This window comes from Culex pipiens, chromosome 2, assembly GCF_016801865.2.
Source record: "Culex pipiens pallens isolate TS chromosome 2, TS_CPP_V2, whole genome shotgun sequence".
NCBI lineage: Eukaryota > Metazoa > Arthropoda > Insecta > Diptera > Culicidae > Culex > Culex pipiens.
In genome coordinates this window covers 47358001-47375029 of record NC_068938.1, presented here as the reverse complement: position 1 = coordinate 47375029, position 17029 = coordinate 47358001, and the positions used below count along the sequence as shown (strand labels likewise).

General features: G+C 36.5%; 1 protein-coding gene and 1 long non-coding RNA gene across 6 annotated transcripts in view; one reads left to right on the top strand and one right to left on the bottom strand.

Moving 5' to 3' along the window:
- Window positions 1-3833: 3833 nt before the first annotated feature.
- The window catches only part of LOC120422510 (serine proteinase stubble), a 51975-nt gene continuing 38779 nt past the window's right edge, over window positions 3834-17029 (bottom strand). For 3 of the 5 annotated variants that reach the window (XM_039585965.2, XM_052708695.1, XM_052708694.1), the window contains 5 exons: window positions 12709-13161; window positions 5099-5276; window positions 4859-5006; window positions 4653-4802; window positions 3834-4592 (listed from right to left, as the gene is read on the bottom strand). In XM_039585965.2, coding sequence (XP_039441899.1) covers window positions 4296-4592; window positions 4653-4802; window positions 4859-5006; window positions 5099-5276; window positions 12709-13161 — 1226 coding nt within the window. In that variant the 3' untranslated portion in view covers window positions 3834-4295. The remainder of the gene's footprint in view (window positions 4593-4652; window positions 4803-4858; window positions 5007-5098; window positions 5277-12708; window positions 13162-17029) is intronic. The other 2 variants (XM_052708696.1, XM_039585966.2) reach the window with 1 other exon arrangement.
- LOC120422513 (uncharacterized) lies at window positions 10286-11324 on the top strand. The gene is made up of 2 exons (XR_005606143.2): window positions 10286-10863; window positions 10921-11324. It is a non-coding gene; the product is annotated as an uncharacterized LOC120422513 (long non-coding RNA).

The following is a 17029-nucleotide window of genomic DNA, read 5'->3' as shown; positions in this document are numbered from 1 at the left end:
TTAAAGTTTGTTTGAACGCTGTTGTTAATGCCAATAACGTCATGATTCGAAATCCGGACACTTAGTAGCATATCATTTTTGTTATAGCTGGCAAAAAATCATGTAATAAGTTGGCAATGTAGAAATATCATCAGGATGTAGTATAAACAGTCAGTTTCAAGAAAATGCATGCAAAATATGTCTTTTCTAACAATTTTTCTTCAGAATTTTAAAATTAAAATGTCTTGTTGTGCTTCGAATCCCGGACACTGATAAAAGCTGATTCGAAATCCGGACACTTTTGCTTCGAATTCCGGACACTCGATTTTACTCATGAATCGCACAAATTTGGACTGAAATGTTAGTGAAAGGCATTCTTTAGGTCTCAAATAAGCTGTTAACATCAAAACAATCGATAGTTTATATTAAAAATTTGCTAGAATTTAAGGAAATCGAAACCATAAATTTCTGCTTTGCCTTCCCGGTGCTTCGAACGCCTATGAAATATTTCAAGTGAAATGTTTCGCATTTTGGTAAGCTTATAATTTTATTGTATTGATTGTTTTGGCACTAACTACAGCGTTCAAACAAACTTTAAATAAAAGTTGATGTTAGAATTCATCAAATAACACAGTTTTGACATTCAAAATGCGAACTTATATCCAAATAATTGATAAAACAAGATGAAGTGTCCGGGTTTCGAAGCGTCCGGGAATTCGAATCATGACGTTACAATTAAATTTAATAAAATTATAATTTTACCAAAAATGTGAAACATTTCACTTGAAATATTTCATAGGCGTTCGAAGCACCGGGAAGGCAAAGTAGAAATTTATGGTTTCGATTTCCTTAAATTCTAGCAAATTTTTATATAAACTATCAATTGTTTTGATGTTAACAGCTTATTTGAGACCTAAAGAATGCCATTCAAAAACATTTCAGTCCAAATTTGTCCGATTCATAAGTAAAATCGGGTGTCCGGAATTCGAAGCAAAAGTGTCCGGTATTTGAATCAGCTTTTATCAGTGTCCGGGATTTGAAGCACAACAAGTCACTATTATTTTAAAATTCTGATGAAAAATGGTTAGAAAAGACATAATTTGCATGCATTTTCTTGAAACTGACTGTTTATACTACATCCTGATGATGTTTCTACATTTCCAACTTATAACAAGATTTTTTGCCAGCTATCACAAAAATGATATGCTACTAAGTGTCCGGATTTCGAATCATGACGTTATTTCGGCCAGGGAACTCCTTGTCTAATTTTGTGCCAAATCGAAGCACTTTTATTTCTTTTTTCTTTAAGTTTGCAAACACGATAACATTTGATTTGAACTCCAGCCATTTATCTTAAATCATATTCGGACAAAAACACAATTTTTATACATAACATTTAAACTACTTATTGAAACATCAAACAATCCAACAGTGACGTATGGGACGCTGAACCAATATGCAACCTTTTTGTGTAAAGATCATTTTTAGAGCAGAATTATAGCATTACCTCAGTAAGAAGCAGGGCTGCCAGATTGCCAGATAAATCTTTGAATGTCAGATTTTTCAAGTGACAGCCAGAGTAAAGATTCATTCTTCTCTGTGCCAGACATTGACAGATGTTGTCAGATTTTTCACCTTATGCTCATTTTGAACAATTTTTTGATTAGAATGAACGAATTTAATTGAAAATATAAAAAATAGCCTCCGCTTTCATTCAAGAAAATGTAAATTTAAGATTTTTTGAATATAACATCAGTTAAATTATCATAATTAAAAAAAAACTTTTGAATTTATTCATATCCTCTCTCTCCGCTTCACCATGCCAGATTTTCCCAGACCTGGTAACCCTGATAAGAAGGACAAAATAAACTGTAAAATATTTGATTTTTTCTATAAAATTAATTTAGAAATTTAGAAAATCAAGCCCAGCATTTGGAAATGTTCAAAACATGTGGTTTAACCCTTTCAAAGATGTGCCGTCATCTGGGGCGTATCGGATCTACAGTCTGAATAGGGACAGCAGTGTTAAGAGTATTTATGGGTTTTACATTTAAAACCAACCGAAACCAACCAGAAAAATCAAAATATTGAGCTCCAACAACAGTCCTCACCATAAATTACATTAAATCGATAAGAAAATACCTTCACTAGTTACAGATCATAAATGTTTTCATGATCATTTTGTATGACCAGCCCTCAAAATTGTATGAAGTCTTGTATGGAATAAATTAAGATGCAAATGGCTTCTCTTGACGAAGGTAACAACACGGTCACCTCAGATTATTTTATCAATTATTTGGATATAACTTCGCATTATGAATGTCAAAACTATCTTAATTGATGAATTCTGACATCAACTTTCATTCAAAGTTTGTTTGCACGCTGTAGTTAATGCTAAAGCAATAAAATATAATAAAATTATAAGTTTACCAAAAATGTGAAACATTTCACTGAAATATTACACAGGCGTTCGAAGCACCGGGAATTCAAAGCAGAAATTGAAGGTTTTGATTTCCTCCAATTCTAGAAAATAGGTTTTTTTTAAAATAAAATATCGATTATTTTGATGTTAACACTTTATTTGAGACTTAAAGAATGCCATTCACTAACATTTCAGTCCAAACTTATGCGATTCAAAAGTAAAATGTCCTGAATTCGAAGCAAAAGTGTCCGTTAAGTTATGAGTGTTAGTAAAGTTATGAGATGGATCCGCGACTAACAGAGGGTTAAAGTTGAAGGTAGGGGAACAGCATCTAATTCCAGCGTGCCTCTAATGTTGGCAGGTCGGAACTTTGACATTCAATTAAAGCTAATTTAAAGCGTTTTCAACTGAAATCGAGTGATAAATAGCTCAATAAGAAGTGAGCAAGCAAGTTTCTATCAAAAGTTTTGCAAAATTAGTTGTTTGAATAGTGAAAATCAGCATAATGGATGGAATTAGGAGCGAGTGCTTAACCTGCCAAACATACGAGAATTTCCCCAATTGAATGAATCTAGAAACATTTCAAAAATAGTTGTATGCAAGATTGCATAAAACATTGAATGATACATATGTTGCCGGGGTATGTTGCGCGTGATATCCAATAAATTCCGTAAAAACTCCATGCAGTTGTGACATGCATGCACGTTTTCTGTTTTCAAATGCAAAACGTGTTTTGTTCAATTAATTGGGTTAACCCAAATATCAAAATTCCCCAAACTAGCCTTAAATTTTCGTTTGGTCATAAGCAAGGTCATAAGAATCATTAACTAAAAAAATCTAATTTGGATACACCAGTTAAATAATACAGTACACCTCCCGTAATTTCTTAATAACAAAAATAATTTAAATTACATCGAAAATCTTTAAACGTAGAATTGTTCTTAAATAGTTTACTAACATATTCCCAAAATATGTAGGAGTTTGATGAACTCTACTTTAAATGTCAATCACTTGAAAATAGACCCAATCTCACCCCTTAGAGGGGGTGACATTGGGTCAAATGAAACTAAAATGATACTCAAATAAAAAGATATGGTAAAAACAAGTCATCCAACATTGTTTCTTTTTCGAGGGAATCGTATTGACATGCTACAATTTTTGAAGTAGAGATTTTCAAACATTTGGGTACTTTTCGAGCAATTCGAATAAAAATAATAAAAAGTTGATTTTTTTAGAGGCCAATCTCACCCCCCAGACCTTAGTTCACCCCCACTGACGGTATACTATAGTAAAGTATACTTTAGTCAAGTCGTTATGATAGAAAGATTGTACGAAACGAGACAATGTTAAACTGAATTTAATATTTTTTTGTAATTTTTGAAAAAAATCATCATGGTGTGATATTAGTTAATAAAAAATGCGTCGGTTTTCATCAAAAGTGTCCTTTATTTTCCTTTACAGTCTACCAACTAGCTTACATGCTATAAGAAACTTTGTCGTATAAAAAATATGGTAATAGTCAGTACTAATTCTAATCTTTTGCGATTCCATCCGGCTTTGCTGACAATCGCACCATGCTGTTCGATGATCTAATTCAAATAAGTTACTAATAAATTACTAAACCACGCACTACCTTCAACGACGTTTGCAATGATTGAATGAGAAAATACTGTTATTTTTTTGTGTTATATCCACAACTGGTCATCCGTATTAACTCTGAATCTTGGCGCTTCTAAAACAGCGTGTACTGTAAAATTTACATCCATGGTAAATGATTGACCTCACTAACGATACTTCGATTACCCTAGTACCACTAACGTTTTATTTTAAGTACCCTATTTTAGTTCAGTTTGACTATTTACACTTCGTTCTGACCATCCCGTTACTCCTTCGCTCAGGAAAACTCCTTTCCCATCACCTTCTCGATCCAAGGCACAAATTTCTGAATGTTGGTGTACACCCCGGGCAAATGTTCCCGCCCGCAGCCGATGCCCCACGAAACCAACCCGATCAGCGTCTTCCGCCCGTCCAGCGTCAGCGTCAACGGTCCGCCGGAATCGCCCTGACAGCTGTCGCGGCCACCCTCCTTGTAGCCGGCGCACAGAAACACGTCGTGGATGGTTTCGCGCCGACCTGCGGCCCGGAACCACCGCTGGCAGCGATCGTTCGGTATCACCTCGACGTCCACTTCCTGGAAATTTTTCGAAATGTATGATTTTTGAATAAAAAAGTTATTTTCAAGTGATAATACCTGCAACACCGAAGGAACTGTGCTTTGGCCGTGCCGCGTTCGGCCCCAACCGGCTACGGTGGCCATTTTGCCCACCAGTTTAGTTTGCTTTGGTGGCAAGCACACCGGTAGGATGTGCTGCCGGAAGACCACCTTGCGGTCCAGCTTGACCTGGAATAAATATTCTTAAAACTGAAACTACACTTTGGTGTTTCCAAAAAACTCACCAGCGCAATATCATTCCGGAAATCACTGGGCGAGTAACTCGGATGTACCTCCTTCCTCTCGATGCTGTACTCCTCGTGGTTTAACCGTTCTTCCTGATCCCGCACGTCCCACTCACCGAGCCGCACCTTAAGATTACTGTTGGGTGTCCTAAAAGAGAATCAAAGCACAGTTCAGTAGGTCCTTCAAACCCGCAAATCTCAACGGAATTCCGCTCCGCCAAAGGAACTTGGTTTGTTTACGTGGCCACGCAGTGAGCTGCCGTCACGACCCATCGGTTCGAAACGAGGGCGCCGCCGCAGCTGAGCTTCTTCGTCAGGAAGCCGGTCTTGATGAGCGCTGCCTGCCAGGGGTGCGTTCCGAAGCCCGTCGAGTGGCCGCCCACGATCCGGTTCGTGCGGGTGTACAGCTCGCCACAACCTGGAAGAAAAATGCGGATGGGGGAGAAGAGAAGGGGGATTTTGTTAGGACTCTCTTGAAGCTTCAAACTCCTTAACAGGTGCACGGTGTTTCAGAGTACGGCTATCAAAAATTAAAAATATCATCTGTTTTTTCTGTAGCACGATTTCCCAAATCCAATTTCATACTTGTTGTTTTATCACTTTATCGACCCCCAGGTTTTTTTGTTGTCTCTATTGCAAGTTTCTGCTTGAACCTAGGAGTCCAAAGGCTTGAATGGGGACAGCACCCAAACCTCTTTCTACTCAAAGGAATCTTCCACCCAGGTTTCAAACTGACGACCTTTGGATTGCATTCATGCATTCATCATATAAATTTCGATTTTGGGTTGATTGAATTTTTGTTCTGAGCATTTAAAACAAATCAATTGCTGAAACGTATTTTGTGTAAAATGTTACTAAATACCTTAATTACAGTTCAAACTAGAGTAGAAAGTTTTCGAAAACTATACACCATTACTACAGTTTGCTTCTGTTTTCATTCTTCCCGGAATATCAGGGAAAAAAGTCTCATTTATACTTAGATAATTTGCAAACATATAGTCAACTCTTATTGAGTTGAGTCTTATAAAGTTTGTACTTTCAAGTAAAAAAAAAACTTCAGGTTTATTTATTTTTCTTTTAAAACCGGACAACATTTAAATTACAAAATGTTTTTTTTTAGCAATGAATAATTTTTTATTATGGTAAACGTCTAGATTGTACTTGATTGTTTTGTTTGTTTTCCAGATATCATTTAGTTGAGTTTGTATTGTTTCTTATAGCTATGTTTGTATTATCTTTGTTACCTCATAAGCAAATCCAAACAAAATTATTATAATTATTTTCTTGAAAAATATCGTTGAATATGAATTTTAGATAGAACATTTAATTTACAGCTTTGTTGAGTTCAGATTTAAATCTACATTAAAAATTATGTTATTTATCAATTTTGCACAACTAAAAAACAATCAAATGCGTATTTTTTTTATTTTACACAACTAAAAAACAATCAAATGTGTCTAGTTCTGTTCAAATGCTTGGAAAATAATATAACATATAGCAATTTATAAACAAGTATCTACAGCTTAACTGTAAACACCGATTTGACCAGAAAAGAACCAGTTGAGAAAGGGGAGAGTGGCGATACTTGATCCTTACTTTTTTTTACATTCATAAAGCTTTTCAAGATAAAAAGAATTTTATAGGAAAAATCCTAAAATGTAAATAACAAAATTATAATGATATATGTATTGTGGAAATCTTTCGGTTTGCTATGCAGTTTTAAAATTTAGACAAAATGGCAAAATAGTTTGCATTTATTGTAAAACTATATTTATTTATTAAACGTTTCAATGTGTTGAATAACTTTATTTACGGAAAGTATTGATTTATTTTAAGGGGTTCAATACATGTAGATAATCTTTAACATTCATATTTAGAAAAAATATTAAATTCACTGAAATGATGTTTTCCAATTGCTCAGGAAGTCCAGGACCTAGTAACAAAAAAACCTAATAAAAATAATCGCACGAAAAAAAAAATTGCTCAGGAAAATTTCATGAAAATCATTTATGATTAAAATGACTAACATATAAATAAATCTTCAATTTTGTGGTGCCACAATATGTCAAGATTAGATGGTCAAAATTAGCTGAAATGTGTTTTGCCATTCTCATCTCACTGAGGCAAGGCTATAAAATCACTCGAAAATTGAACTTCTTAAATATACCTTCTAGATATACCATCACGTATACATATCGACTCAGAATCAAATTGAAGCAGAAGCAAATGTCTGTGGGGATGTGTGTTTTTTTGTATGCAAAACACAAAACTATTTTTTAATCATAACTTTCTGAAAATTTGCATTGTCTTTATCATGCACATGGGAACAGTTTGAAGAGTCTTCACCAACATTTTGAGCCAATTTGATCAAAACATGGCTGAGATATTATGGCACCCGTTTTTGGAAACTGGAAACTTCAAATAACTTTATTGTAAATTCATATTGTGCATTGAAGAAAATGTATATTGTGAAAAAAATCTTGACTTTTTCTGATAATTCACTAGATGTAACCCATTAATTTGATATTAACTAAGGCTGGTGTAAATTTTAAAAAAAAATTAACAGAAATATCAGGGAGATTTTTTTAAATAACTTCAAAATGTCAGTGAAAATTTATGCACAATCAGCTAAAATTAATTTAAAATGCATTCCCTGCGTTTAGATACATATTTGGGTTTTTAAAAAAATCACTTCAATATTCGAAAATTTTCGATCATTACCGCAAAAAGTGCTTTTTTTGCTAAAATTTTGGTTTTCGTCAAATCTTTTTTTTTTTTTTTGACAACTCAGGATTGCAAAACAACTAAACAAGTGCAAAATACATTTTAAAACGCTTTTTCAATTTAAATGTTGAGAATATGACTTGTTATTTCAAATTTCATATTATTTTTTTTTATTTTTTGCCCCTCACCTCTACGCCGACCAGAGCCGAGGGACAGAAACCAAAAAAAAAAAATGCATCAGCCCAAAAAGTTCAAAATACTCTTCAAGGGATAGCACTGTTAATAATAATCATTTTATGAAAATTAAATTTCAAGAAACCAGATTTTTTTTAAAATATTTTTTAAATATTTTTTTTTATTATAAAATTAATTATCTATATCAGTATCAATAAAATCAAAATTTCTTGGGAAAATACTGTCATTTATCTCTTATAATCAGGTTTTATTCAACATTCTGGTGTGATAATTTGTTGTTTATTTAAATTAGAAATGCCTTGCTCTACATTGAAATTATTTTAAACTCACAAACTTATTTTTCATGTTTTTTATTGTTCAATTATGCATTCTGATAAGGCAAAAAAAAGCATATCAATCCACTTTAACGACTCCCGGGTCTTTTGTGGTCTTTGTTGCAAGATTCTGCTCATATCTAGGCGTCCGAAGGTTATTTGTGGTGAGTCACCCAAAACCTCTTTTACGCAAATGGACCGACGTTTTACTTCCCCATCCGATAGAAGGCGTGATCAGGCAAATCTCGTCTCGAAAAATGCCACCGTGTCCGTCTGAGATTGAACCCAGGCCTGCTGGGGTGAGAGGCTACCACGCTAACCACTTAATCACCGGACCCGGCATTGAAATTAATAATCATAGTGTATGGCTAATCTGCCGTTTTACGGCGATATGATGTATACGCCATTTTGGACATTTTCAATTTTATTGCACAGTCTGATAAAGAATCTTAAAAGCTACATCCTGACGAAAGATTTTTTCAAAAAACTGCTCTGGGGCCCATTTTATTAAGCAAACAAACTATGATGTATACGCCAATTTTACTCATCATGATGTATGTATACATTGAGAATTGATAGAAGTCAAATTCAATACTGTTTGAATGTTGATTTGAGGTTTTGGGACCAAATCAAGACTGGGCAATATTTTATTACATTATTTCGATTTGATTCTTAAGGGGACGTCCATTAGGCGTCATCCATAAAGTACGTCACGTTCTGAGGGAAGAGGGGGGTTTTGAGCAAGCGTGACGTTGTGTGTTAAAAGCATAGGGAAATCGTGACAAAGGGGGTGGAGTAAATTTTGGCTGATTTTAATGTGACGTACTTAATGGATGACACCTTATCCACATCCACGTAGACACTTTTTTGAAAATTCTAGACCCACCCACCTCTCTTGCGGACAATTGTTCATGCAAAAAATGTGTTTATGGAGCGTAGACAATCGCTAAGGGAACGTTCTTTTATTACGTAACGCAAAAAATCGGATTTTAGACCCCCCCCCCTCGTAACAAAATTTTCATACAAATTTTAAAAATTTTGTATGGAGCGTAACACGGCCTCCGAACCCCCCCCCCCTCCCACCAACTGCGTTACGTAATAAAAGAACGCTCCCTAATACCCTCCCCCCCTTAAAGTATCCACGTGGACAATGCATTACGGGATCCGCACAGCTATCAAAATAACTGGCACAAATAATAAAGCCAGCTTTGATCGAGCAATGTATACATACATCATTGGGCAGGAAAAGTAGTGATTTTTTATTGCTATTTTTTCGGCCAAATGATGTTTGTGGTTTAAAATCGTAGAGAATAGGAAAAAACAAGAAATTTTGTAGGGGCCACATTTTTATTGTACTTTTTAACAGTTTCTACAGGTCAGACCCTAAATTAGTCATTTTAAATAGAAAAAATGAACAAAAACAGAAAATCGTGTCTACAGCAAAATCACCTCAATGGCGTATACATCATATCGCCGTAAAACGGCAGTAATTAGATGTTTTTAAAAACTCGATTGAAATTGATTTTTCTGAACAACTCTGATTTTATATTTGAAATTTAAGAATTATCAAAACATAACCCTTATATATGTTGGTCTGCTTTCAGAATATAATCTTGATGGAACAGTTAATTTTGCTGTAAAATAAAAAAAATATATCAGCTAATGCTAACTTTCTAACGCTTTCTGGTTTTGATTTTTTTAAAGTATTATTGTTAATATCTTTCTTACTGAAAGCAAATTAAATAATGTATGCATTTTTGAAGAATTCTTATTTCTATTTCGTATTTTTTGTTCCGGTAATATGTGCTGGTAAAAGATAAAAAATCAATAAAAATATCCTTTAATTATAATTATTAGCCGTACTGTACTGCCCATGTTTGCATAAATGTCCCATTTGCAAAAGCAGCATGCTGAGAAAATTGTATTTGAAGTTTGTCCCACACATAAGGCTACGTATTTTATTGTAGGCTTTTCTGAAACAGTACACGATTTTGAACCAAACTGCATCAATAACTCAAAAGCGATGAAAATGTAGATGGGATATATTTATGCCATCAGGGGCATTGTAGATCATTTTGATATTTCATAGTGATATGGAAAAACTGATGATATTTTCAATGTTTAATACCGTACAGCAGAACACCGTGGAATTATTAGAGTAGACCTAGAATCAAAATATGTATTAGGGTGGGTCATTTTTTTTCGAAAGTGCTGGGATCCGGCTGAAATAAAGAGCATCTTGTAGAGGGTACCCATAGGGACTCTCACACCAATTTTGAGCCCATTTGGCTGAAAACTGGCTTGTCGCTCGGGGGTTAAAGTTTACATGGAAATTACTATGGGAAATGCGTGATTTTGCTTCAAACGCTCCTACAAGCTAAGCGACAAACTTTAGCCCACACTTACACTAGGTAGCCGTGTCGGGGGTGGTCCAAGGAACATTTTTCTCTAAGGGTTCATGGTCATACGTTCAACCCTGAGCTTGCGCAACGCGGAATTATCCGGCGGCGCCGGAATTCTTCAAAATCTCAGTTTTAATTGTCAACGCATGCTTCGTAACTATGAATGTAGCATATTGTGAAACGAAAAACACGACGCCAAACGTCAACGCAAGCTGGAAACATCACAACAAACCTGTGCTAAAAAAGTGTTCTTCATCGTGAAATTCGAAAGTACCGTGAATTAACAAAATAAAAGAAACTTCCGTTCCCGCTGGAGCTTGGCCATTGGCAATTGGCCACGGCGTTGACCGAGAACAGGCCGCATCATTGGGTGCACGGACTTCCGTTCTGAGAAAACAGTTTCTTAATTGACTTCGAATCTTTTTAGTGCAACTTATTTCGTACTGAACTTTGATGCTTGTGAAGATGATTACGATCATAGAACCAATTCTGACGGCTGAGGGCTCACCCGCCTCATCTTCCAGTCACACAACTTCCGCCGGCTGCAGGAGATTGTGACGGCTTGCCCCACCGGAACGGAAGTCTGGAGACTTCCACCGTTGGACGATTGCCGATTGCGAGCTGGCAAGAGATTAGACCTGAAAGTTGAAACTGTCCCGCCCGTGAACACCCTCTATGGAATTGTCGCTCGGCGTCATGTATTGGACATGAAGTGCCTTTCGGGCATGGCCTGGAAGAAGGTGCCCAAAATTGCGACCCTGAATAAGATTTTGTGATTGATATTGGGAGTCGTGACAAATGATCTAAATAAAAATAAAAAATGCTAAAAAATCGTACTGAGTATTACAACATTTGCAATTATGATTAAGAGAAAACACTATTTTCGTATTTACTATGGACAGAATAATTCGTACCTAAACAAGGATAAGGCACTTACTGTGCTCCATTTTTTACACAAGGCTGACTCGTCACCCCGGAGGCGGACAGTTTCTGCCGGCAGCACGGACAGTTAGCCTCTTTTGTGACCTACTACCAAATACTTTAACCACGGATTTTATTCAATATATACATGTTGATAGAAACTCTTAACTAAATTTGATGGACACATTTTTATTAGAGAGGTGGCTTTTCTTCAGCGTCGACAAACTCCCATCATGATCTGTGGATTCCTCTGCAACATAATTTCGAACTTATGTCGATTTTGCTTGATTTCTTGCCGCTCTTGAATACCTTTTCCATCATTTTCGGCGTACCGCAATCGAGATGTTTTCCTTTTCTACGGGAGGCCAAAGTGATCGGGGTTTCGCGTACAGGAACTCCACCGGACTAACATCTCACACCACGTCCTGAAACCGAGTATATTTTTGGGTCCGGTTCAACTGCAGGGTTTATTTTCATACCTTTGTGCGTTAATGTGGACTTAAGTTCTTTCCCATGCTATGGGAAACTGCTCTACAAGAATTTACTGGCCAGCCGATTCGACGACGAACTGTTCTTTCCTGCTTTCATTTTAATGTGTTGACGTTTGGCGTCGTGTTTTTCGTTTCACAATATGCTACATTCATAGTTACGAAGCATGCGTTGACAATTAAAACTGAGATTTTGAAGAATTCCGGCGCCGCCGGATAATTCCGCGTTGCGCAAGCTCAGGGTTGAACGTATGACCATGAACCCTTAGAGAAAAATGTTCCTTGGACCACCCCCGACACGGCTACCTAGTGTAAGTGTGGGCTAAAGTTTGTCGCTTAGCTTGTAGGAGCGTTTGAAGCAAAATCACGCATTTCCCATAGTAATTTCCATGTAAACTTTAACCCCCGAGCGACAAGCCAGTTTTCAGCCAAATGGGCTCAAACTTGGTGTGAGAGTCCCTATGGGTACCCTCTACAAGATGCTCTTTATTTCAGCCGGATCCCAGCACTTTCGAAAAAAATGACCCACCCTAATATGTATTCATTAATAAGAGAGTGAAAGAAAGATTCCAATTTGCGAAAGTGCCAAGAGTGCCTTAAAGATATTGCGCTGTGCTGAGGTGTGTTGGTTCTGCCGCAGCGACAGAACAAGCGATAGACAACTACAAAGGGGGGATGAGATGGTGGGTGGTGCAGGTATCAACAACTACAAGCCAATAGCCAATACGACTCCAGTCAGCCGGTCGGGGTGCATCCAAGAAGAATAGATAGAGAGGTGTGGTGTGAAGGAGGAATTCACGGTGTACCGTTGTCGATTCCATAGCCATCGTCCTCGTACTGGTTGGAACTTCCTCCGGATCCTCCTGCCTGGGGATAGCTGTAAATCGAGGGAGGTCGCACGTTGGCACCCCCACTTCCGGTGCCGCTGAAGATGTTCCCGATTCCGGGTGGCTGAGGTCCAACCGTAGGTCTCGTTCCGAAACTGAACGGCCTATCGCTGTAGATGGCGCTGGCGGTGGGACCTCCGTGGTGGTGCCCGTTACCAAGGTGGTTACTTTCGTAGCCCCAGTCCTGGGGAGGGGGGTGGTTCGTGCTGGTCACCACCGGGTACAGATGGTACGGAGGTTTCGGATTGTACCCGGAGTACACCGAGCTTTGTTGGATCGGGCGAGGACCCCCGGATGACGAAGATGATGACGATGAGGAGGAGGATGATGATGACGGTGATGGGTAAAAGTCGAACAGATTGATAATGTCACCTAAACGGGAAGATGGTGTTTGTGAAGGAGAGTTACAGTTAAGGGGAAGCGATGGTAATGTTTTGGTTACGCTTCGTTTGAAGGGGAGTGTCACACAGTGTAAAAGTGTAGTGAAAAGTGATAAAGTGTTCAGGTGATCTGGAAAGTTCAACGACCTCCCATAACTCATTATCGAAGAAATGCACGTCACATCACATACATAACATTCCACTCTGAGGGGGTGGCACTTTGCAAGGCTGTTGAAATGGAAAGTGTGGGAAAATGGTTTCACTCCCAGTGAGATTATCCGTTGAGCATGGAGAATTGCATCGGAACTGAGAGTCACTGTCGAGTTGGTTAGTTGATTTGTGTGAAGGTTGTCTTATTCAATTGTCGATACAGCTCAGCAATGCAAACCCCCTTGGCTAATAAATTTCATAATTCAATCAACAATGCGTTGTGATCCATTTTAGGCAACACTGCCAAAAATGAGCCAACTCAAAGTGCGCGCGTTTGATTGTACCTAATTACGTAAAGTATCACCCACTCGGCGTTTTGCATTGTAAAGAGGTGAGCAGTTTACCAATTTACCACACCCGTCGTCGTCGTCGTCATGCATTGTTGTCTTGTCTTGTCTTCATGTGCGTTAAATCTAAAATGTGCCCTTTTTATATCTTACTCATTGCTTCACTTGCACTGTGTGTCAGGGAGTTGAGCTTTTGTTGTAATTTATGGCTTGTGGTGTCACTTTTAATCTTCTACGAACAGCATAGAACCAACATAGAACAACGATTAACGAATTCACAGCTTTATATTAATTACAGTTTTTTCAGTTTTGGGTTGAACAGCGCACTTGAAGTTCAAAGTGTCATGAAATCTTCAACTAACAATTTTAACGGAAAAAATATCAAGAAAGAAATTAAAACTAAATAAATCGATTTCCTAAAAAAAATCGATTTAACAAACGTGTTAGACGACGTTTCACACATTTGTCACTTGACACCTTCCACTTGTTTCGACTTGTAGATCGCAATCTCAAACTAGTCACGGCTCGGCTTCCACTAACTTTGTATCAACAAGAAAACCAACAGCATCGTCAAGTTATTCAACAAACCGCAGACAAGGTTAGCGGCGTCGGCTGTGTGCTTTATGGGCCATGCCGCACCCGACTGAATTGAACACATCTGTTCACGGTCTGTCTGAATTGACACCTCGGTTGAAAAATGGACCGATTCGGCCCCAGAATCCGCTAAATATTTGGACGGCTTAATTTATGTGCATTTTTGACTCGAGGGAGGATGGGTGGTGCGCATTTTCCAGTGTGAATTGGGCGTTTTTAAGCTATTTAGAGCACTGTTTAGTGCGTAACTGGAGCGCAACCAAGAGTTATGATTTTGTTGAGCAATTAATAATGCCGGCATTGAGATGGATAAAATTGTTGAATTTTGTGAAAATTAATCGATTATGAGTCAGGTCGAAACGGTTTCGTCAGCGGTCAACAATGGAAGTAGAGATTATTTCGAAATTACTTTATTTTTATTTCCTTTTTGTTATTTAACTGATTGATGAAAGATGCATTTTTCACAATAATTTGGAAATACTTCCTATCCATATTCACTGCTTATATGAAACCTGTAGGGATTATTTGAAAAGTAGTTTATGCAACAAGTTGCAAAAAGAGGATTTTTCAGCACGAGACGTACATTTATCCAAAGAGGTTCACCGAGAATTAAGTTTTGCAATTCCGAAAAACACCCATTAAGTGAAATTTGAAGTCAAATATTCATGTATTTTGTCAATAAATCGTTTAAAACAAAAAAATGTTGAAAAGTGTTACTTTTCGAAACAAGAGCTGAAAAGTTCAACTTTTCAACACCCATTTCAGTGCTGAAATGTAGAACTTTTCAGCATTTATTTTGAAAAGTGTTACCATTCGATTCAGTAATTTTTGGTACATAAAAGTAGGCTATTTCGTCGTTCAAGAGTGACAGGAAAAGCAAGTAGTTTCACGACGGAATTGCAAAAATATCTTTAACGACTTTGTCTACGAAAAATAAAATGTATCATTTGTATTTTTGTTAGCATTCCTACGGTTCAGTTTTTTTTGAACCAGCTCTATTTTTTCGCAATGGTTTGGAAAATTTAAATGAAAATACATGTCTTCGTACAATTTGAGCAACTATCTATTCAATCCAATGGTATGTAAATATGCGACGATCTGTATAAACAAGGTTGCAGTAGAACTATGAGGAAGCTTAACACCACCAAAAACACTTTCCTAACTTTTTTTTCGCATAATGTGCGATTCCAGAAACCTTTTTTTTAATAATACATATGTTTTTTTTAAATCGCGATTTCTGAGAAACATTGCAATTGTACACGAACTTTTTGCAAAAAAGTTTGCAAATTTTGTTCTACGAAAACTTTACTTCTCCCGCTTTATGTTTTTCTTGTTTTATTTTAAGTAATTTAATTTGCATTTTTTAATGTTTATTTTATATTTTGCCTATCTAAATTTGTTATGGTTTTACAGTTACTCTTTCAATTTTTTGCTCTTTTTTCACCTTTTCTGCCATAGGATGGCACAAATATTATTTAAATTGTAAAAATACTTAGCGGCATAGTCTGAGTCACTACAAAAATAATGCATACTTCTTTTTACCTAAAATATAGGAAATTTTAGTAAAAAATACAGCCAAAATTGACCCCTTAAAACATGACTTTTTTTAATGTTGTCAAAGTCACTTCCAATCTTAAAATTTTCTAAAATTTCAAGAGTTCTTCTTTCCAATGCATTGCAATGCTTTTTTAAAGGTCAAAATTTGGTTGAAAAACTATTTTTTGGCGAATTTTTAGAATTTATAGTCTATAGGCGGGGTTGGGTTGTAGAGGGTTGAAGTCATTTGAAGGTTTATTTTTTGATGAAAAAATTATATTTTTGATTTTTTAACACTGTCAATGCTTGTCCCGCCCGTGTGGATCAATCGGACCGCGCACTGGACTCACAATTCAGAGGTCGCCGGTTCGAATCCCGCGGCGGGCGCTCTAAAATTCTTTGTGTAAATATAGGTATTCGGCGCCGTCGCTCCGAGCCATACTTTCATACACTTAGGAGCCCAGAGCGGCGAAGTCCTTGTAGATAAAAAGGAAGACACTAGTGGTTGGTACTAGCAATGGTGGCCGACAGCTATAAAGTCAACTTCGTTTTTTCAATGCTTGTCCATTTCTATTTTTGTTCAGATGGCTAAGAATATTCTTTACAGTTCCACTTTTGGACTGTGAAAATCGTAAAATTTTTAGCGTAGATATGCTTTGCAACAAGGGTTTCCAGAAGCGTTTATTACTTGCCAGTCTGCCAATTAATTACTCAAATTACTGGTCCAAAAAGATTAATTACACAAATTACTTAATTACTTTTCACTACGATAAAAAAAACATTTAATTTATGTTTAAGTATTCATTTCTACGGTTCTAAACTAAATTATTTATAAATAGATCATTCGATAGCTCTTTCAATTCTGTTTACTTTGTTTTTTCACGTATAATTTTTATTGAAAATTGATATAGGCGATCAAACGTCAAAAATGCCCCCAACTAGAGGGCGCTGAAACTTTGAGTGATGTTTACATGATACAGCGAGTTAAATGGTTTGAAATTTGGATTTTTTTATTTTATCATAAAATTGACATTCGCATTTAATTATACAATTTTTCGGTAAAAAAAAAAGTAGCTCAATTGATATCTAGAGTTTTTTTAATAGGTCTTATAAACATATGAAACCTTTAAAAAAAACTCTGAATATGAACAATAATAATTGTTTCATGGCCAATTTAACCTGTCCATTATCTGATTCGAAATTTCCTTTATGTTCACGTTTCTATCAACCGAA